The 22577-nt window shown below is 44.4% G+C and overlaps 2 protein-coding genes across 2 annotated transcripts in view; one reads left to right on the top strand and one right to left on the bottom strand.

Annotated features, from left to right (window-relative positions):
* Positions 1–6925: 6925 nt before the first annotated feature.
* Positions 6926–12664, bottom strand: si:ch73-70k4.1 (FA core complex associated protein 20). Its single transcript, XM_024006488.2, has 4 exons — positions 12416–12664; positions 11955–12102; positions 9278–10068; positions 6926–7664 (listed from the first exon to the last, which is right to left on the bottom strand). The coding sequence occupies exons 1-4, from the start codon at positions 12556–12558 to the stop codon at positions 7592–7594; spliced, it is 1155 nt and encodes a 384-aa protein (XP_023862256.1). The 5' UTR covers positions 12559–12664; the 3' UTR covers positions 6926–7591.
* Positions 12665–17439: 4775 nt separating this feature from the next.
* The window catches only part of LOC111976488 (ski oncogene-like), an 87150-nt gene continuing 82012 nt past the window's right edge, over positions 17440–22577 (top strand). The window contains 3 exon segments of the mRNA XM_024005335.2: positions 17440–18053; positions 18056–18532; positions 18535–18878. Coding sequence (XP_023861103.2) covers positions 17975–18053; positions 18056–18532; positions 18535–18878 — 900 coding nt within the window. The 5' untranslated portion in view covers positions 17440–17974.

Raw genomic sequence — 22577 nt, 5'->3', positions numbered from 1 at the left:
AGCACAGTTAGTCCTTAAACTCTAGATAACATGAAAACAGCCTAACCAGCTCTGCTAGGTCAAGTAAAATGGTCAGAGTGAGGTGTTCTCTCATGTGTCTGCAAGTAGCTAGGAAGCTAGCCACCTTTAGCCAGTTAGCTTGGGTGCTTGACTGCTGTTGAGGTCAGAAGGCTCTGATCAACCCTACTCCTCCGCCAGTGTCTATTCTGAACGCTCCGAGAGCGAAACGCTCTGAATTTATGAACAGACAATCTGACAACACTCAATTTACGAACGACCCAGAGTGAACTCTGATACACTGGAGGTCAGTTACAAAGCATTGTTTAAATATTACCCATGTAATGTTAATGGGGAAGTAACATGGCTGCCATAGAATGTTGTAGTGTCATGTTAAAAGCATCATAATTCATTCTGGAGATTCAGTTTTAGTTAATGTTCCCCATGTAATGTTAATGGGGCAGTTACATGGCTGCCATAGAATGGTAAAGTGTCATGTTGATGAAGAGTCTAGTGACGAGGGCTACTCTGGGAACCAGTCGTGTAGCTACTGGACTTGTAGCACCCACTTTGGTGATACCTCAGCAGCTCTGGGCACCGGAAAGCAGCCACACATTTTACTGCTTCTCCCATTCCTCTCAAGCTTCTGGTGACTCCTCAATTGATGTTTTCAAAAGACCAGGAACTAGCAGCCAGATTAAACAAAAAAGCTGGTACGGTGTCCTGATGCATCATTCAAACAAAAAACAATTAGCTAGCTAGCTGGTTAGCTAGCCCAGCCAAAAATAGTTGACCTAACCAGCAGAAATATGCAATAAAACTCAATGTTATCAAAACAAAACAGCAGATTAAAAACCACAAACTTAAATAATGAAATATGTACAGTGCCTTGAGAAAGTATTCATACCCCTTGACTTATACAACATTTCGTTGTTACAGGCTGAATTCAAAATGTATTAAAACAAAAATAACCCATCTACAGTCGTGGCCAAAAGTTTTGAGAATAACACAAATATTAATTTCTACATAGTTTGCTGCTTCATTGTCTTTAGATATTTTTGTCAGATGTTACTATGGAATACTGAAGTATAATTACAAGCATTTCATAAGTGTCAAAGGCTTTTATTGACAATTACATGAAGTTGATGCAAAGAGTCAATATTTGCAGTGTTGACCCTTCTTTTTCAAGACCTCTGCAATCGGCCCTGGCATGCTGTCAATTAACTTCTGGGCCACATCCTGACATAATCAATGCTTGGAGTTTGTGGGTTTTTGTTTGTCCACCCGCCTCTTGAGAATTGACCACAAGTTCTCAATGGGATTAAGGTCTGGGGAGTTTCCTGGCCATGGACCCACAATATTGATGATTTGTTCCCCGAGCCACTTAGTTATCACTTTTGCCTTATGGCAAGGTGCTCCATCATGCTGGAAAAGGCATTGTTCGTCACCAAACTGTTCCTGGATGGTTGGGAGAAGTTGCTCTCGGAGGATGTGTTGGCACCATTCTTTATTCATGGCTGTGTTCTTAGGCAAAATTGTGAGTGAGCCCACTCCCTTGGCTGAGAAGCAACCCCACACATGAATGGTCTCAGGATGCTTTACTGTTGGCATGACACAGGACTGATGGTAGCGCTCACCTTGTCTTCTCCAGACAAGCTTTTTTCCGGATGCCCCAAACAATCGGAGAGGGGATTCAGAGAAAATGACTGTACCCCAGTCCTCAGCAGTCCAATCCCTGTACCTTTTTCAGAATATCAGTCTGTCCCTGATGTTTTTCCTGGAGAGAAGTGGCATCTTTGCTGCCCTTCTTGACACCAGGCCATCCTCAAAGTCTTCGCCTCACTGTGCATGCAGAGGCACTCACACCTGCCTGCTGCCATTCCTGAGCAAGCTCTGTACTGGTGGTGCCCCGATCCCGTAGCTGAATCAACTTTAGGAGATGGTCCTGGCGCTTGCTGGACTTTCTTGGGCGCCCTGAAGCCTTCTTCACAACAATTGAACCGCTCTCCTTGAAGTTCTTGATGATCCGATAAATGGTTGATTTAGGTGCAATCTTACTGGCAGCAATATCCTTGCCTGTGAAGCCCTTTTTGTGCAAAGCAATGATGATGGCACGTGTTTCCTTGCAGGTAACCATGGTTGACAGAGGAAGAACAATGATTCCAAGCACCACCCTCCTTTTGAAGCTTCCAGTCTGTTATTCAAACTCAATCAGCATGACAGAGTGATCTCCAGCCTTGTTCTCGTCAACACTCACACCTGTGAGAGAATCACTGACATGATGTCAGCCGGTCCTTTTGTGGCAGGGCTGAAATGCAGTGGAAATGTTTTTTTTGGGATCCAGTTCATTTGCATGGCAAAGACGGACTTTGCAATTAATTGCAATTCATCTGATCACTCTTCTTAACATTCTAGAGTATATGCAAATTGCCATCATACACACTGAGGCAGCAGACTTTGTGAAAATTAATATTTGTGTCATTCTCAAAACTTTTGGCCACGACTGTACACACACTACCCCATAATGACAAAGTGAAAACACGTTTTTAGAAATGTTTGCATATTAATTAAACTAAATACAGAAATATCTATTTTTCATAGTGCTGTGAAAAACTATTTGCCCCCTTTGTAATTTTCTGTACTTGTGCATATTTTTGGTACTGAATGTTATCAGATCTTCAACCAAAACCTAATATTAGATAAAGGGAACCTGAGTGAACAAATAACAATTACATACATATTTCAGAGACAGTTATGTAACACCCAATGTGTGAAAAAGTAATTGCCCCATACACTAACTGTTTGTGCCACCTTTAGCTGCAATGACTCCAACCAAACACTTCATGTAGTTGTTGATCAGTCTCTCACGTCGCTGTGGAGGAATTTTGGCCCACTCTTCCATGCAGAACTGCTTTAACTCAGCTACATTTGTGGGTTTTCAAGTATGCTCGGTTCAAGTCCTGCCACATCTCAATTGTGATTAGGTCTGGACTTTGACTAAGCCATTCCAAAACGTCATATGTTGCTTTTGAGCTATTTTCATATAGACTTGATTGTTTGTTTTTGATCATTGTCTTGCTGCATGACCCAGCTGCGCTTCAAATTCAGCTCACAGACAGATGCCCTGACATTCTCTGATACAGAGCAGAATTCATGGCAGGTCGTCCAGGTCCTGAGACAGCAAAGCATCCACAAACCATCACACTACCACCACCATGCTTGACCGTTGGTATGAGGTTCTTACTGTGGAATGCAGTGTTTGGTTTTCGGCAGGCATAATGGGACCCATGTCATCCAAAAAGTTATACTTTTGAATCATCTGTCCATAGAACATTCTTCCAAGAGTCTTGATGATCATCCAGGGGTTTCCTGGTCCTTTTTTGCAAACTTGAGTCAACTCTTTGGACGACATGGGTCCCATTTATGCCTGGCAAAAGCAAAAACTATAACTAGGCCACTCAGGAACATTCACTGTTTCTTGATAAGCAACTCCCGTGAAGAGTTGGCCTTGTGTTTTAGGTTATTGTCTTGCTGAAAGGTGAATTCATCTCGCAGTGTCTGTTGGAAAGAAGACAAACCAGGTTTTCCTCTAGGATTTTGCATGCGCTTAGCTCCATTCCAAATATTTTTATCCTGAAAAACTCCACAGTCCTTAACGATTACAAGCACACCCATAACATGATTCAGCCACCACTATGCTTGAAAATATGGAGAGTGGTATTCAGTAATGTGTTGCATTGGATTTACCGCAAACATAACACTTTGTATTCAGGACAAAAAGTGAATTGATTTGTCACATTTTTTGCAGTATTACTTTAGTGCCTTTTTGCAAACAGGATGCATGTTTTGGATTTTTTTAAATGCTGTAACAGTCTTCTCACTCTGTCAACTAGGTTGGTATTGCGGAGTAACTACAATGTTGTTGATCCAACCTCCGTTTTCTCCTATCACAGCTATTAAACTCTGAGACTGTTGTAAAGTCACCGTTGACCTCATGGTGAAATCCCTGAGCGGTTTTCTTCCTCACCGGCAACTGAGTTAGGAAGGACACCTGTATCTTTGTAGTGACTGGGTGTATTGATACACCATCCAAAGTGTAATTATACTGAACAAAAATCAACGCAACATGCAATGTATTGGTCCCATGTATCATGAACTGAAAAAAAAGCTTAAGTTTGTGCACAAATGTCTTTCCATCCCTGTTAATGAGCATTTCTCATTTGCCAAAATAATCCATTCCACCTGACAGGTGTGGCATATCAAGAAGCTGATTAAACAACATGATCATTTCACAGGTGCACCTTGTGCTGGAGACAATAAAATGTCACTCTAAAATGTGCAGTTGTTTATCACAACACAATGCCACAGATGTCTGAAGTTGAGGGAGCGTACAATTGGCATGCTGACTGCTGGAATGTCCACCAGAGCTGTTGCCAGAGAATTTAATGTTAATTTCTCTACCATAAGCCACCTCCAATGTAATTTCAGAGAATTTGGCAGTACGTCCAACCACCCTCACAACCGCAGACCACGTGTAACCACGCTAGCCCAGGAGCTCCACCTCCGGCTTCATCTGCAGGATCGTCTGAGACCAGCCACCCGGACAGCTGATGAAACTGTGGGTTTGCACAACCAAATAATTTCTGCACAAACAGTCAGAGATAGTCTCAGGGAAGGTCATCTGTGTGCTCATCTGTGTGCTCCCAGTCCTCACCAGGGTTTTGACCCGACTTTAGTTCAGCATAACTGACTTCAGTGGGCAAATTCTCACTTCGATGGCCACTGGCACGCTGAAGTGTGCTCTTCATTGATGAATCCTGGTTTCAACTGTACCGGGCAGATGGCAGACAGCGTGTATGGCATCGTGTGGGCGAGCGGTTTGCTGATATCAATGTTGTGAACAGAGTGCCCCATTGTGGCGGTGAGGTTATGCTATGGCCAGGCATAAACTATAGACAATGAACACAATTGCATTTTATCGATGACAATTTGAGATACCGTGACAAGATCCTGAGGTCCATTGTCGTGCCATTCATCCGCCGCCATTACCTCATGCTTCAGCATGATAATGCATGGCCCCATGTCAAGGATCTGTACACAATAATTGGAGGCTGAAAATGTCCCAGTTCTTCCATGGCCTGCATACTAACCAGACATGTTATCCATGGAGCATGTTTGGGATGCTCTGGATTGACGTGTACGACAGCGTGTTCCAGGTCCCGCCAATATCTTGTAACGTCACACAGCCATTGAAGAGGAGTGGGACAACATTCCACAGGCTACAATCAACAGCCTGATCAACTCTGTGAAGATGTCACACTGCAAGAAGCAAATGGTCACACCAGATACAGACTGGTTTTCTGATCCACGCCCCTGCCTGTTTTTAAGGTATTTGTGGCCAACACGCATTCAGGTATTCAGACCCTTTGCTATGAGACTCGAAATTGAGCTCAGGTGCATCCTGTTTCAGGATCGAGGGAAAGATGAACGGAGCAAACGACATTGAAATCCTTGATGAAAACCTGCTCCAGAGCGCTCAGGACTGGGGCGAAGGTTCAGCTTCCAAAAGGACAATGACCCTAAGCACACAGCCAACACAACGCAGGAGTTGCTTCGGCACAAGTCTCTGAATGTCCTCGAGTGGCCCAGCCAGAGCCCGGACTTGAACCCGATCGAACATCTCTGGAGAGACATGGAAATAGTTGTGCAGCGACGCTCCCCATTCAACGTGAGAGCTTGAGAGGATCTGCAGAGAAGGGAGAAACTCCCCAAATACAGGTGTGCCAAGCTTGTAGCATCATACATAAGACTCGGGGCTGTAATTGCTGCCAAAGGTGCTTCAACAAAGTGCTGAGTAAAAGGTCTGAATAGTTATGTAAATGTGATCCGTTTTTTATTTGTAATAAATTTGCTAAAATTTCTAAAAACCTGTTTTTGCTTTGTCATTATGGAGTATTGTGTGAAGACTGATGGAAAAAACAACATTTACATCCATTTTAGAATAAGGCTATAAGTTAATGTGGAAAAAGTCAAGGGGTCTGTATGCATATCTATATTCCCACTAATGTGAATTCCATAGATTAGGGCCTAATTTATTTATTTTAATTGATTGATGTCCTTATATGAACTGTAACTCAGTAAAATCTTTGAAAATGTTGCCTTTATATTTTTCACCATGCTTTTACCCATCCACCAATAGGTGCCTTTCTTTGCGAGGTATTGGAAATCCTCCCTGGTCCTTGTGGTTGAATCTGTGTTTGAAATTCACTGCTCGACTGAGGGACCTGACAGATAAGTGTTTAATTTGATTTGTGTGTGTGGGGTACAGAGATGGGGTCGTCATTTAAAAATCTAATTAAACACTTTTTGCACACGAAGTGAGTCCATGCAACATAAGTTACTTGTTAAGCACATTTTTACTCTTGAACTTATTTAGGCTCATGCCATAACAAAGAGGTTGAATAATGATTGACTAAAGACATTTCAGCTTTTCATTCATTTGTCAAATAAAATAAAAAAACATAATTCCACTTATGGGGTATTGTGACATTATGGGGTGTTGAGTGTAGGCCAGTGACAAAAAATCTCAATTTAATCAATTTTAAATTCAGGCTGTAACACAAAATGTGGAAAAAGTAAAGGGGTGTGAAGAATTTCTGAAGGCAGTATTTACAGGAGCTCTCTGCTTAGGCTACCAGGGCGCCATGGCAACTACTTCTAAAGGGTACACTTCCTGCTTTGCTCCTCGCTTTGGCCACCAGTCCACCCATGTCCCGTGTGGCTCAGTTGGTAGAGCATGGCGCTTGCAACGCCAGGGTTGTGGGTTCATTTCCCACGGGGGGACCAGGATGAATATGTATGAACTTTCCAATTTGTAAGTCGCTCTGGATAAGAGCGTCTGCTAAATGACTTAAATGTAAATGTAATTATACTTTTGTTGACTTGAATGGGGACGCCCGTTCTATTCATTCTACTTCTATGGCAGCATATGCAGTTAGGAGCGGAGGAGAGAACAAAATGTGTATCTGAATGAAGCAATATGGGACACATCAGAGATTGTTTCAAACCATAGCGATGGGAAGTGGTACACCTCATTAATGCTTAGTGGCAGGTGTGCCCTCTATCCATCTCTATGATTCCAACCTTGTAGTGCATGATGATAGGTTGGTGGGAAAAGGGGCGGAGGTGGGACAGTAAGTCAGTAAATCTTACAAAGGGTAGGTGTGGGTTTTTGCTCCAGCCAACCGTAACACAAGATTCTACAAATTAAACCCACGACTGAAGACTAGATGATCAGTAGAATCAGATACTGTATTTTACCGTTGTCTGCACCCGCCGTCCATCACAGGGGGATAGATACCACTGGAGTTTGAATCAAAACGTCCAACTAGCCAAACAACAGGGTGGAGTGAAAATAACTCCTCATTAGAGCACACTGTTGCAAAACTTTTTGTGACGGATGGCAAAAACAAGCATTTTAAATTCGACAAGTTCCGATAGCACCTCCCCAATTCGGTCCATTTTTCTTCTGTTTTGTGCCTAGTGAACACGACCTCCATCCATCCTTGGTGTCAGAAGAAGACTCTGTGGACTATCACCAGGTCATGTCGACGGTCATCTCCGACAGACACTTGGCCAGGTGGCTGTCACAGTCCATCTGCGTGAACCTGGAGAGATGGATGGACAGCATTTCAGTCATTTGTCTTTTATCAACCCAGGTGGTTCAAATCTCTTTCCACAGGAGAAATCTGTCCCAAAGAAGGCAGCAATCAAATATTTCTTACAGAAGAAAGAAAAAAAAGAGCAACAATTCGAGGCCTACTTTAAAACGGCAGTCTATAATCACTATAATCATAACCGCCATGTAATACCTTCAATGATCACAACTTTCATCGCATGTATTGTATCGATATGATGCTCGAGCGCAACACAACTGTCGACTGCACTGACAGTGCACTGAATCTGAATGGATGGAACAGACATCTTTTCATTGTCTCTTCTTGAGCTTCAGTGCTTTCAGCTTATTAACTTCAGATTGCTTCTGCTACTGCTGCTCTCCTGCTGGGCCCCCTCGCACAGTTTGGGTCTCATGTACTTTTTACTTGCCCTGTTTTAAAGGCCTACTGAGATTCTCTCTCAGTATCTCTCGCTCCCTCTCATTCTCCCTCTCGATCACACTCTCTCTGCATCTCTCTCTCGCTCTCTCTCTGCATCTCTCTCTCTCATCTCTCTCTCTCTCTCTGCATCTTCTCTCTCTCTCTCTCTCTGCATCTCTCTCTCTCTCTCTCTCTGCATCTCTCGCTCTCTCTCTCTCTGCATCTCTCTCTCTGCATCTCTCTCTGTCATTCTGCTGGAGAGTAATGCGCGGGCAGAGGGTCCTCTCCAGGAGAGAGACTGAGAAAGAAGAAACTGGAGCAGAGTTATTTTTCTCCAAATCATGTACTTTCTAAGAACCCTGCCATCCGTATCCTCCTGCACCCATGCACACTAAACACACACACCGTTATATGCCGTTACAGAGAAAAAGCTCTTCATATTTCTAAACGAGAGATAGAGAGACCCCTCTCTCTTCCCCCTTCTAGGTCACTCTCCTCTTCCTTCTATCTCTCCAGACAGAGGAAGCCATTGTTCCTGCTAGTCCAGCCAAGAGAAAGAGAGAGATAGTTGGGAGGGGAGTACAGCGGGGTTGTGTGGCTAGGCCAAGGTACACAGAGCTGGCTAGGGAGCAGACCATGATGCGGGGCCAGACCCAGGCCAGGCCCTGGCCAACACAAAGGCCGGCCTGTTCAGAAAGAGAGTAAAACGAGAGAGGGGAGAGGGATCCAGCTCTCGTACCACTGGCCCTGAGCCCTGCTTTTTAGCCCCGTCATTCATTCACTCCGCCTCTACCTCACTTTTTTTACCCATTTCAATGAATGATTTACTGTGTACTTTTCTTCAACCCACTTCCCTTCCACTGTTTACATGCAAACCCAGCATGGTCCGCTATGCAATCAAGGATGTGAAGATCTACATTTGAAAATTCTGTCTAGGATGTATATCCTAGAGCTACGTTTTGAAATGCCCTGCATATGTGAAAGAATGGAATCCGTACAGTCAATGGTTCTACCTTGGATTTGTCAGACACCAAGGTTTTACCTCTGCGGAGGAGCAGCCAACTACCATTGAATTTGAGTATGTAGGAAGGACAGTAGTACAAGGCAGCAGGCATATGGGAAAGAGAGAGAGCAGATGAGTGTGCTGAATACAGAGAGGTTGGAGGCAGGCAGACCTAACTTACCCAGCTGGGAACGGCACCAGGCACATGGGGCAGCTCTGCATTGACTTTCCTCCTCCTTCTTTGCCAGCAACCCAATCAGCTCTGCCCATCCCAGACACCTCCTCCTCCCTTTTCTCCACCTTCCCCTCCTCCTCCATGGGAGCAGCAGTGCAGCTGTCAGAGGTAGAGGACGTGGCGTCCACCTGGTTTGCAGGTAGCTGCAGCCTCTTCATCCCCCTCTTCTCGCCCTCCTCTCCTACTCCTCCTCCACCCTTTCTTGCTTCTGCTGGTAATGATGATCCTCCGCTCCCTGCTCTGATGATGAAGGGCTGAGGAGTAGAGGGATGACTCTCCTTCTCTCCTCCTGGTCGCCTGGCTGTAGGGTGGGGTCTGGCCGCTGCAGTGTTTTGCCCTCCTTCCCCTCGTTTTGTGTCCTTTCTGGATGACACTCTGCTATTCCCCTCTCCACTCCACGGGCCTCCCCTTCCGTAGCTAGAAGGCACTTGGGCTCCCAGACTTTGTGGTCTGGGGCAGCCAGCACCACTACTACTGGTCCCCTCTCTGGGCCCCTCAAGACAGGGAGCAGACTTCGAAGGAGGGCCATTGATGGTGGATGTTGTCTGGCTAGTCTGTACTGGGACTGGGAGGAGAGTCTTTTCCAGTCCAAGAGAAGGATTGAGAGGAGAGTCTGTGGTGGAACAGTGTGGGGCCGTGGGAGTACTCAGAGGAGGAGAGGGAGAGGAGGGCAAGGGAGTCATGTCCTCACTGAGGCTACACCATCTCCATTCAATCTGCTGGTCTACATTAGAGCTCTGAAACACAGAGAAAGACAGAGAGAAAGAGAAAGGGGAAAATGTGTGTGGGGGGGGGTTTGACAGAAAGAAAGGAGAGAGGCAGAAAGAGAGGGTGAGTGAAATGATAGGGAGATGAGAGAGCAATGGAAAGGAGAGAGAATGGGAAGGAGAGAGCCAGAAAGTGGGGGACATGCTTAGAGTAACTTTGTCCCCATCAAGCAGGGCCCTTGAGATCCTCTCAAATGTGACTAAGTCTAATGTGTCCAAATACGTAATAAGGAAGGACTGGGAGTGTTAAAAGAAAAAGTGACGCTAGCCTTGGAGTTGCTATCCCGGCGGCACATCAGACATCATTTCACCCAGTCTTTCGTCTGGGCCATATGTCTGTCACATAGGGGCTTGACTTGCTCCTTTAGCTGGTAGCTAGCAGGGCTTTTCTAAGAGAAGCCCGCTGGAGTCAATTATTCAGCAAATGCAAGGTTGCATCAGCTACCTGTCAAAAGTGATTGGTTCATGTGGCGTGCGTGGCCCAGAACTGCCACCGTCTGACCGGAGCTCTGAGAGCCAGCGCGCGCCAGCCAGCAGGCTATAGCCGTCTGGGAGGTCAACAGCGACCGCCATTTTAGTCAGCTCGGCAGTCCTCAACGACACATTGGTTTCCTCCTCTACTAGTCTAGTGCAGAGTGCTGTTCAAAAACAGCTATTGTACGTGAGAGAAATGTCCACTTTCTGAGATATTCTCTGTTTAGTCCTGCATGGTACAAGGTGGGATTGACACAACAGTGGTGGTTGAGAGTTGAGAAATCATCGCTAACCAGGTTTTATTTCAGTAAAGTATATGCCGGATAAAAAAAATGTCACGACAGGCCTGATAGAAACCTATTGGTAAATTGTCCAAATGGGAGAGGAGGGCAAGGGAGTAATGTCCTCACTGAGGCTACATCTTCTCCATTCACTCTGCTGGCAAGCTGATAAGCTTGCTAACATTGCTAATTTAAGTTATCAGGCTAACTACAATCTTATTGGTTGAAGAATTGTTCTTGACTTCAAAAGCACTTGAACACAATCACGGTTGGACTTTCGACTTCCCGTGAGCACGTGAAGCCAGCAGAAATTAGGCTACAGATGAAATAAGTTGTGATGAACTTCACAGGGTGGTGAAACTGCAGAGTGATGAGCTTGATGCTCCTTTCCAATACACATTGAGGGTCTTATTCTGGTGACAGGATGATGATGCTTAGCTGCCATTGGACAGATAAAAATAGACTCGCTCTTATACGTAATAATCTCAATGTAGACTAGACGATCCGAACACTCTACCCGCATTGTATCTGCGAGCTGTTAGCTAGAGCACAGGTGCCAAGACCAGAGTAGGCACATATGCTATTTAACACAACCGTTTTTGTGACAAAACTACAGGCACATTTGAAAATGCAATGGAAACACATTGAAATGTATATTTTTTATTCGAAGGGAAAAAGTTAATTTGACGTGCACTACATCGTCAACCATTGCTTTTTAGCCACAAGTCAGTTTGACGGAAACACCACTGATGGGAAAATGCACATTTCTTTATGCAGATTTATTTTTATTTTTGCATGAAAATCTGTCTCCAATTGGATGGAGAATTAGCTACTTATAGTGGGATTGCTAACTTTGTAAATAAAAGCTTTTTGTTCAAGCCATACAACACGCTACATTCAATTATTAAAGGTCTCGATTTAAGGCGATGACCAGTAGATTAGTACAATCTATTACTGATTGGCTGAAACAAAGTCCTGCGCCAACACAACTATTGAGATGCATCCACACTCTTGGGCTGACTAACTCACCAGTGTGGAGGCTGACTAACTCACCAGTGTGGAGGCTGACTAACTCACCAGTGTGGAGGCTGACTAACTCACCAGTGTGGAGGCTGTTGGAAGGTCAGGGACTGGGTCCCAGGGGTGAGCATCCAGACAGGGAAGAGCAGAGCTCAGAGCCAGGGCCCAGAGACTCTCAACTGCAGCCAGGTCCCCTCTGGACCACCACGTCTCTGTAGGGACCACAGGTCTACAGAACACAGCAAAATAATAGAGCACATACATATGACTAGTAAGCAAAACACGAGCAATTATGTTTCTTAATTCAATATGGACTTGTCTATGAGAACCAACCACTATCTATTTGACATGAAGACAATGCATTGCATTCAAGGAAGACACGATCTTCTTGTCACCAATTGTAGAAGTAATTGTACAAGCTAATGTTCAATCTGGGTATCAGTTATACATATTCTGTATTGCAATAAAAACAAAAGAGTAAATCGTGATGGGGGGTAGCTAGATAGATGGCTAACGTTACTGCACTTCGACTGCTCGCCTACCTCGTTGAACTCATGCTTTCAATCGATGCACTGGAACTTTCCTTGTTCTTTATCAGCGTGTTCCTGAAAAATATATCAGTTAGGGGCTCCTCGATAGACAATTTCTTTCTTTTTAGTTTTGACTTTGGGCATTTCTCAGCCATAGCAATGATCTATCTCTCTAGTCTGCCACAGTTATATTGTTCGCGGCATTGAAGGAACAGCACAGACTTCCATGTTTGTGTGATGACGTCAGTGCGCAGGCACACACGTCGGGTGAAGAACGCAAGTAGGTCTCCGACACCGGATAAAAAGTTGCAGATTCAAAGTTATTTGAAACATTGTATCCATCCAGTAAACTCGATTGTTCAAATGTTCATTTATTGATAAATTGCACTAAGCTATTTACCAGCAGAGCTTGTTCATCAACACAAATAAAATGAGCCAATTTGCTTTCTAGAATACTAACCAACATATTGCATTCACAATATCTGCCACTGGGAAATGTACATTTATCATTTTTATATCAGCTCTAATTAGTTACAGTTTATGAACTTTCTGCAATTGTATAGTTCATATACTTCTCTCTTGATGTCATTCCTAGGTTTATAAAATATGTTGTTGTCATTCTCATGTGTAGTTATTTGTACAATAACAGTAAGTAAGAAAGGATCATTTTTACTTTACAATGATATACAGGAAAAAGCTATATGCTTTTAATTCCTCCTGACTTTATTATTGTACCACACTGTAGTCAGCAGTATAGGTCACTGAGGGTCAATGCAAGGATTGAGTTATGCAATGGCCACTGTAGCCTGTTATCATACGGTCATCCTAGAACACAGAACTAGGTGGTGGAAAGTTGAAGTCATATAATAGTGGGACTTTCTAATCTAAGCTTTGGGACAAAAGCGAGGACGAACAGAAAGAACAGCTATGGGGGTTATGTAATGGAAAAGACAAGGAAAAAAGCTTAAAGGATGGAAGAAAAAGAAAAGAGAGAGGGCAACAGGGAAAAATAACACTATGGGAAAACCTGCCACTTTGAAAATAGGTGAGGACAATTTTGAAACAGTGCCCCAGAAGATGAGAATTCCAGAGGGCTAGATTGCTGACATGGGTAGTCCTTTACCGCAGAGGGAAAAGCACAAAAGCAGACCCAGGCGAGGCAGGCTGTGGATGCCTGCCTGCAGTGTTACACTGGGAAAAGCGACCAGGCGCCTGGAAAGAAAGGTTATGTCATTTAGGAGTTGTGATCCTGTTGTGTGCCATTGCCATGGATACAGGAAGGAAGACGGGGGAAATAAAAATAGCAGAACCAACTGACCATCCAGGCTCACAAAAGCAGGCTCATCCAAAAGAACAGAGAGGAGCCGAAACGAGAGAGAGAGAGAGGAGGGGGAAACTCGAAAGAGAGGAGAAGGACTTGATGTATTATGAATCATTGAAAAGAGGAAAGATGTTCGCCGCTCACTCTCTCTCAACTGTCTCTCAGGCTTGGCCTCGAGTGGCTCAGCAGCTGTGAAAAATATATATACAGTATCAGTCAAAAGTTAAGACACACTTACTCATTCCAGGGTTTTTCTTTATTTGACTATTTTCCAGGTTGTAGAATAATAGTGAAGACATCAAAACTATTAAATAACATATGTGGAATCATGTAGTAACCAAAAAAGTGTTAAACTAATCTAAATATATTTGAGATTTGAGATTTTTCAAAGTAACCACCCTTTGCCTTGATTACAGTTTTGCACACTCTTGGCATTCTCTCAACCAGCTTCATGAGGTAGTTACCTGGAATGCATTTCAATTAACAGGTGTGCCTTGTTAAAAGTCAATTTGTGGAATTTCTTTCCTTAATGCGTTTCAACAAATCAGTTGTGTTGTGACAAGGTAGGGGGGTATACAGAAGATAGCCCTATTTGGCGAAAGATTAAGTGTATATTATGGCAAGAACAGCTCAAATAAGCAAAGAGAAACGACAGTCCATCATTACTTTAAGACATGATGGTGAGTCAATCAGGGAAAGTGTCAAGAACTTTTCAAGTTTCTTCAAGTGCAGTCACAAAAATCACCATCAAGCGCTATGATGAAACTGGCTCTCATGAGGACCGCCACAGGAAATTGAAGACCCAGAGTTACCTCTGCTGCAGAGAATAAGTTCATTAGTTACCAGCCTCAGAAATTGCAGCCCAAATAAATGCTTCTTTGTAACATACACATCTCAACATCAACTGTTCAGAGGAGACTGCGTGAATCTGGCCTTCATGGTCAAATTGCTGCAAAGAAACCAATATTAAAGGACACCAATGTGAAGAATAGACTTGCTTGGGCCAATAAACACAAGCAATGGACATTAGACCAGTGGAAATCTGTCCTTTGGTCTGATGAGTCCAAATTTGAGATTTTTGGTTCCAACCGATGTGTCTTTGTGAGACGCAGAGTAGGTGAACGGATGATCTCCACATATGTGGTTCCCACAGTGAAGCATGGAGGTGTGATAGTGTGGGGGTGCTTTGCAGGTGACACTGTCAATGATTTATTTAGAATTCAACGTACACTTAACCACCATGGCTACCACAGCATTCTGCAGTGATACGCCATCCCATCTGGTTTGCGCTAGTGGGACGATCATTTGTTTTTCAACAGGATAAGCTATTTAACCAAGAAGGAGAGTGATGACCTGGCCTCCACAATCACCTGACCTCAAACCAACTGAGATGGTTTGGGATTAGTTGGACCGCAGAGTGAAGGAAAAGCAGCCAACAAGTACTCAGCATATGTGAGAACTCCTTCAAGACTGTTGGAAAAGCATTCCAGGTGAAGCTGGTTGAGAGAATGCCATGAGTGTGCAAAGCTGTCATTAAGGCAAAGGGTGGCTACTTTGAAGAATCTAAAATCTAAAATATATTTGTTTAACACTTTTTTGGGTTACTACATGATTCCATAATAGTTATTTCAAAGTGTTGATGTCTTCACTATTATTCTACAATGTAGAAAATAGTAAAAAAATTAAGAAAACCCCTTGAATGAGTAGATGTGTTCAAACTTTTGACTGGTACTGTATAGTAACCTACACCGGATAGGAACAGTGAAATGTGTTTTTGTTTTTTTACAGGGTCAGCCATAGTAGTATGGCATCACTGGAGCAAATTAGGGTTAAGAGCCTTACTAAAGGGCACATCGACAGATTTTTCTCCTGGTCTGCTCAGGTATTCAAACCAGCAACTTTTCGGTTACTAGTCAGCGTTTTAACCACTAGCCTACCTGCCGCCGCATACACTGCATCTCACTCATATCCATTAGCAAATAGACAAAGCCCCAGGTCCCTCCTGTCCCTCCAAAAGGGTAACTTATCCGCAAGCCATTCAGGATATAGCTCATCACTATAGCTCCAGATCTGTCAACCCACCATGTCAATTACTGTGGGTGGGATTCTGAGGAAAATGGAAAAATCCTAGCCTGGGTACCAGTTTGTCCACTTGCACTCAAACATTGTCATAATTATCATTTGTTTCAAAAAGGGTTGGACTGATCCATTGTGGAAAATGGTTGAGACTGTTGGTGTAGGATTTAGCAAGTGGATTGCCTCTGGAGGGTAGGTCATGATTGGCATATAAACTCAATATAACACATTGGCCTTTGGTCTAGGGGTCAGAATATTGCTCACATGAACATTGTAGCCTACTCATGGTTAGGTTTGCTATATGCCATGTAAATATATTGATGATATTAATATCCAGAGTACTAATTTATGGCCTAATTTATATTCTAACCTCTGTGACTGAGCATATCTCCAATTGCCATGCGGTTGCAGTTACATTGCCTCATGGCTAGGAGGAGCCACAGGAACGGCAAACAATTGCCTCACCTTTCATGTTTAGCTCACGTCATCACAGTAAATCTTTATTGGAGATGACAGCAAACGACAACAGAGCCGACCAAATGAACAACATTACAATGCAGGTGTAGACTGGTATACAGTTAATTTCATGAATCTTTTGAAGGCCGATTAGTTTTAAAACCGTGTAGTAGTAAAAAAGCTAATCTACACTCCACAAGTGTATTAGGCGTAGGCTATATTATTTATTCAATCACATTCATTGAAAAAAATATACAAATTGCTCAAGTTCATTACACCCAAGTAACCATGTACATTTTAAATGCACACTGACAGTTCAGTTTGTATTTTTCTCACCTTTCCCAACTCTTTTCAGCACAATAGGAATGATTCGATGTAGGCTAGTCCACTTGATCGTAGCCAACACCCACTGCACTGCTCAATTGTTAATACGTTTAAAGTGTGCGTATTCATGCTCTCGTTGTTGCACATTGCAATTAAAACTAAAAAACCCTGCGGGAAAGTGACTCAAACATAATTGTTTCATTGCATAGACTGTGCTGCTACTGTAGGGGAGCTCGAACAGTATAGCCGTGCTTGCGCAATTAACTGGCACATCTATGGATTTAAACAAGTCTATGCGTAAAAACAGCCTATGCGTAAAATCAATGGAATTGGAATGGTGCGTCCAAATAACAATAATAATAGTTATTAATATGTTGCTATAATCTGAAAATATGTGGCCCTAATATGTATTCTTCCCTAGTTTCCGCAATGCACAGTATAAGCCAGCCTGGAAAGATAAACCTAAATAAACAAACCGCAGTCAGTCGTATAATTTGCATTTCAACCTTAAAGTCTAAATTTGACTGTCTGTAGCAAACTCCACCCATTCTCTTTCGGTTACAGCCGTTCCTAGCTGTGAATCAAGGGATTCAATGAGCCCTGTGCATTTTTTCGCCTTTGCATATTCCGTACAAGGCTTCTAGAAGTAGGGGAGTGTCGACTTGTTCCTGGAAGAGCCAGCCTGCGGAGTCAGTCACATTCTTGGCTGGGATTCAATGATTGAGCCAGACACTCACAAACACTGAGAGAGGGATGCGAGAGAGAGCGAGAGGGAGAGGGGGGGGGGGGGGGGGGGGGGGGGGGGGGGTGGGTGGGAGAGGGGGGGGGGAGAGAGAGAGCGAGGGGGCAAGTGAGTGAGTGGGTGAGTGAGTGAGCGAGCGCAACCCAGCTCACAGACTAGCCATCTCCACACAGGCGTAGCGAACTGCGTGGGTAAACGGAGTGTTTGCATCGGGCTCTACTGCAGTATTTCAAACTGATTTTTGTATGTGTTTTACACCTGTTACATAGGAGAGAGGCTTTGCTTTTTCGGTCGATACTTTTACATAGAGAGAAGGCTTTGCTTTATCGGTCGATACTTTTTCTGGAACTTCAAAAGCGTTCATTCCTTTTTGGAGGAGTTTCAGAGGGACGCGTTTTAGATATGGACAGTCGGGAGTCTACTGCATGGGAAGACTCGCCGGTGTCACCATTTGCCTAGTAGGCTCCTAGTCAACGGAATTGGAACTCACTACCTGGGACTTTTTTTGTGGATGTTTGATGAAGCGCTTTCCGCACTTGACTAATTCTGGGATACCTTGGATTTACAAGGAACCGGGACCTATCGTGCTTTTCGATTGTTTTAGTTTTCCCCAGTTGACAGGAACTCTCGCTTTCAAAGTCGTAGTGAAAACATGGAGACTGTAACTCGACAAAGCTTCCAACCTCCCCCAGGACTGCAACAAACTCTCAAGCAGTTTCATCTGAGTTCTATGGCTCCCTCGGCGGACCGGCGGCCTTTTCTGCTCGATGGCCACATGACCTCCTGTTCAAGAAGGATGGGAAAGAGCCCGAGTCCGTGCTGCATCTGCCCATGCAACCGCCGACAGTGATGCCGGGGCCTCTCTTCATCCCGTCCGACCGCTCCACTGAGAGGTGCGAGACGGTCTTGGAGACGGAGACTGTCTCCTGTTTCGTGGTCGGCGGCGAGAAACGTCTGTGCTTGCCGCAGATCCTCAACACCGTCCTGCGGGATTTCTCCCTCCAACAGATCAACTCGGTGTGCGACGACCTCCACATCTACTGCTCCCGGTGCACGGCGGAACAGCTGGAGATCCTCAAAGTCATGGGGATTCTCCCATTCTCGCGCGCTTCCTGCGGACTCATCACCAAAACTGACGCGGAGCGCCTGTGCAATGCCCTGATTTACGGGGGCACCTACCCGCCGCACTGCAAGAAAGAGTTCTCTGGCTCCTGGAGCTGGAGATCACGGAGAGAAGCTTCAAAATATACCACGAGTGTTTCGGAAAGTGCAAGGGTCTCTTCGTCCCGGAGCTGTACACCAGCCCAAACGCAGCCTGCATTCAGTGCATGGACTGCAGACTCATGTACCCGACACATAAYTTCGTGGTGCACAGTCACAAATCGTTGGAAAACAGGACTTGCCACTGGGGCTTTGACTCTGCCAACTGGAGGGCATACATCCTATTGGGCCAGGATTACACGGGGAAAGAGGAGAAGGCGCGCCTGGAGCAGCATTTGGACGAGATTAAAGAGAAATTTGACTTCGCCAACAAATATAAGAGGAAAGCATCACGGGTGAGTTGAAGTCAATGTTACAATGTAGTTGCACTGTGTTGCAAGTGTTGTTGCATTATACGAATGTTGTTACACTGTTGAACGTTTGTTTCCATTTCTCTTTCTGGTGTGTTGTTGTGTTGTCTTCTTGTAAATACAATGTTATCTAGAACGTCTCCTATCTAGAGTACAGTATACTATTGGTGCAAACTGCAATGACTTGTCCCTGCCATGGGTTTGTTTAGACTGGAGGCGAGTCTTTCCAGGATTTGGTTACACTTCACATATTGTTACTAATTGTCCACCAATACCAGCTAAACGCCTCTGGTGGCAATAAAATCATTATTTGCCTGTGAAACACCTCTGCGGGTGTCAATGGCTCAATTTTATTGACCTTACTTTAAAAACAATCCCATTTAACAACAAATTACCCTATAATAGTGTTACAACAACTATCGAGAACTCATGTGATGTAAGGACGGGACAAGGAAATAAAGTCGTCATTTCTTAAATCCGGAGAACACCTCCTACAGCAAAACGCCCCCCCCCCCACCCCAGGCAGTTGCACGCTCGCACCCCACTCCCCCTTTACATCTCTTGAGGTGGGGGCCGCCGCTCTCTCAGTTCGCACTTTTCAGTGTATTGTGGCAGACTGGCTGTGTTTGAGAAAGAGGCACTTTGGTCGGGCCAAGTTATCTCAGGTACTTGAATGTGGATGTTTCGTTAACGAGGGGCTCTTCCGTGCGTAATGGCGGGCTGGCTTCTTATTATGACGCGAGAGATAGGTTCATTGTTGTGTCTGCCTCGAGAGCCCATTACAGTAGAAGACGTCTACTTTGTCAGCTGAAGAAGTAGTAGCTACAATCGCTTCAATCTGTCTGTGTTTGTGCCGATGGGTTACTATAGTAAGATCAAATCCCATGTCACAACAAAATATGTTAAATATTACTAAACACTTTTTTATTATGATTTTTCCCCCTCCAAATGCAGTGATTCTAAAAAAATATTATATTATTTCAGAGCACTTATATTCTAATGAGAAGACGAGAGGGAGGGGAGACCAGCACTGTTTCTGCAAGCCATTAGTGATGGGCATTCCGAGTCTTTTCGGTGACCTGGCCCATTTGGATCCATTCACCTAAAAGAGCTGGCTCATTTGGCTCCCGACCGGTTCTTCATTCAAAATGCTTAAACATCGACGTATAACCATGAAACAATTGACCATATCCAATGTAAATCCCCAAAGGTAGACTAACTACCATTATGTCAGATCGTGAAATGCGCGTTCAAATACATTTTTACTTGGCCAAATTATTAGGTGACCTGAAACAAATCAGCGGGGACCAGATTTACGCACTCTCCCCACTATTTATTGTTTCTGACGTGCGGGTTCACCCTCTTCATATAATTATTTTGTAACTTTCTGCAGAAAAACGTTGTTTTGAGCAAAGAAATCAGTAGTAGCAGTATGCAAATCAGGGAGCGAAATGAACGTCTCTTTCACCGATGCGATTCGGCTCCCGATGTTCACCAACAATATCTGTTCAAAAAGAGCGGCTCGTTCACGAACGACCCATCAAAATAAGCCATGATTTATCAGGCGGATTCCCACAGCTCTTCCATTGCCGGCTATCTGATGAGCCCTAAATGAAGGAGAGTGGAGCCTATCACACACGTGAGAGGGGCTCAGAGTCTCGTCTCCTGCATGCCACCCAGGCTCACCCTTTCGGGGTAATTGAGCGCTGTGAAGAGTATGGGGGCCTCAGTTCGCCTAACCCTGACTTTTACATTGAAGGATAGATAGGCTTTAGCCTAGAACTGCTACTACAACAGGCAGACCCTTGATTCTAAGGGCTCACACCAATAGCGTTTGCTGGCGGAGAGTACTTGGCACCGCTAAATGTAATTTGCTAACCGAGTGTGCACCGATTTTACACGTAGAATCACATGAAAAATGTCAGCAGTCAGACGTCTACATCGGGTTGTCTCTTAAACACAGCTCGCTGGACGATTGGCAGACGAACGCTAGGTCCACATTCAGTTCGATGTGAGCGAGCCTTAAGTCATATGGGGGGATTAAGTCTGCGCTTTGGGGTGGGGAGGCAGGCAGAGGGGGGATCATCCCTCCCCTCTTCCTCCAGCTAGGACTGATAAAAGAGCCCCCTCCACAAATGAAAGGCAAGCATGGTCATTTGCATGAACTGTTAACATGAATAGAGTTGATGAAGCAGGGACAGGAGTATTGTGGTGGAAACATAATATGATCCCAACAAAGGGGGACATTCACCTCCCCCATCACACACACTATTTTCCCTTCCCCCTTATTACCTACTCCTTTGCCCCTCAGCATGAAAGGAGGGTGAAAGGAGAGTGGGTGATTATGGTAAGACAGTTTTCAGTGGGCCATACAAACAAAGAGGAAGTGTTTACCAACAGAGGTCTAACAATTCACCACCACAGTCTTTCCCCTTCCATTTGCCAGTATTTTAGGAGGGCCAGAGCCTTGCCATGCACAGTCAACACTTTCTCTTGGCACTCATCTGTGTTTAGGCGTGAGTGGGGGAACCTAAAGGACCCCTCTTTAAACGTCTCGTCTATTTTTAGAGGGTCTCAAAAAGCGCCCGTGTGTTAGAAATTGTTAATATGAGCGTCCTTTTGGATTCACTCTTTTTTTGATCTAGCTGCTTTGTAAAAGCAATGCTAATGAGAGAAAATGTGCAGAATCTTGAATTATGATAATATTGCTAAACTTCTCTCGCTACTGTACAAGTTTCCATTTGTCAGCGCATTTCACCACGGGTGTGACTTTGAAATGCGTTTCCGAGAAGTAAGTAAGTGATAGACCGGATTGCATTTATTGTGCTTTCAATACCTTTTTTTCTTGAGTTGTTGGCGAGAGGAAAGGGTGGTTTTGTGAAGGTTTGTGAATGTAGCTGGCAGCCATCTCACAGTCAGACACAGGAAGTGAGCTCGAAGGACTTCCTGGCCTCGGAGACGCTTTGCTCCTCTGAGGAGCAGACTGCTGCTTGGTAGCAGCCGTCTGGGCTGCTACCAAGCAGCCCAGACGCACACACGTCCCACCCATAGACAGAAAAATGACACCACACCAACTTTGCAGTACACCTTCCTTATTGTAGCCTACTTCCCTTATAAAAGGCTGTGTTGGAATTTGCGATAAAAGTGCCTTCTCCGTTTTCATTTTAGATGCGAGCACGCCGGTGTTGACTGTGGGAGTGCAAACAACAGTGAATGAGCAAGTGAGTTAGCTCAGTGAACTGCTGAACGTGTTCAAAGTTTACAAGCAGGGTGTGGAGCAGTAGACTTGGTCTCTAAGTTCACCATGCCAATGTTGGCTTGCCTTTATTATCGTTTCTGGCGAGAACACATGTGGGTGGCAAACATCATCAGTGGCAGGATGTTTAGATAAGGATGGCGGCCGCAGATTTAGGACCTCCCTAGCTTTTTATTTCACATCAAGACGATGTGATTTATATGCGCCCCATCTGTTGGGAGGAGATATGAACGAGAGAAAAAGAATGGGAGAGAGCTTAGTTTATGCACAGGCAGTTTGCGTTTCCACCAACGGCCAAGTTTTGCAGAGACATTTAGCAGCAGCACAGTCTTTTGGTTGCGTAAGGCGAAAAAAAAGAATGCAAAAGCATTCAGACTCTGAGCCTAAAAATCTCAATGGCTCAATGGTTCTCCCTGTACTGTAGCAAG

The sequence above is a fragment of the Salvelinus sp. IW2-2015 genome, linkage group LG17 (assembly GCF_002910315.2).
Source record: "Salvelinus sp. IW2-2015 linkage group LG17, ASM291031v2, whole genome shotgun sequence".
Classification (NCBI taxonomy): domain Eukaryota; kingdom Metazoa; phylum Chordata; class Actinopteri; order Salmoniformes; family Salmonidae; genus Salvelinus; species Salvelinus sp. IW2-2015.
This window is presented reverse-complemented; position numbering and strand designations above follow the sequence as displayed.

Excerpts from the sequence above, each read along its gene's own strand:
- si:ch73-70k4.1 (XM_024006488.2), bottom strand. The coding sequence starts at position 12,558 with ATGGCTGAGAAATGCCCAAAGTCAAAACTAAAAAGAAAGAAATTGTCT. Across the intron at positions 12,103-12,415 it reads GAAAGCATGAGTTCAACGAG|ACCTGTGGTCCCTACAGAGA; the intron begins GTAGGCGAGCAG and ends TGTGTTCTGTAG. Across the intron at positions 7,665-9,277 it reads CTGGTGCCGTTCCCAGCTGG|GTTCACGCAGATGGACTGTG; the intron begins GTAAGTTAGGTC and ends CCATCTCTCCAG.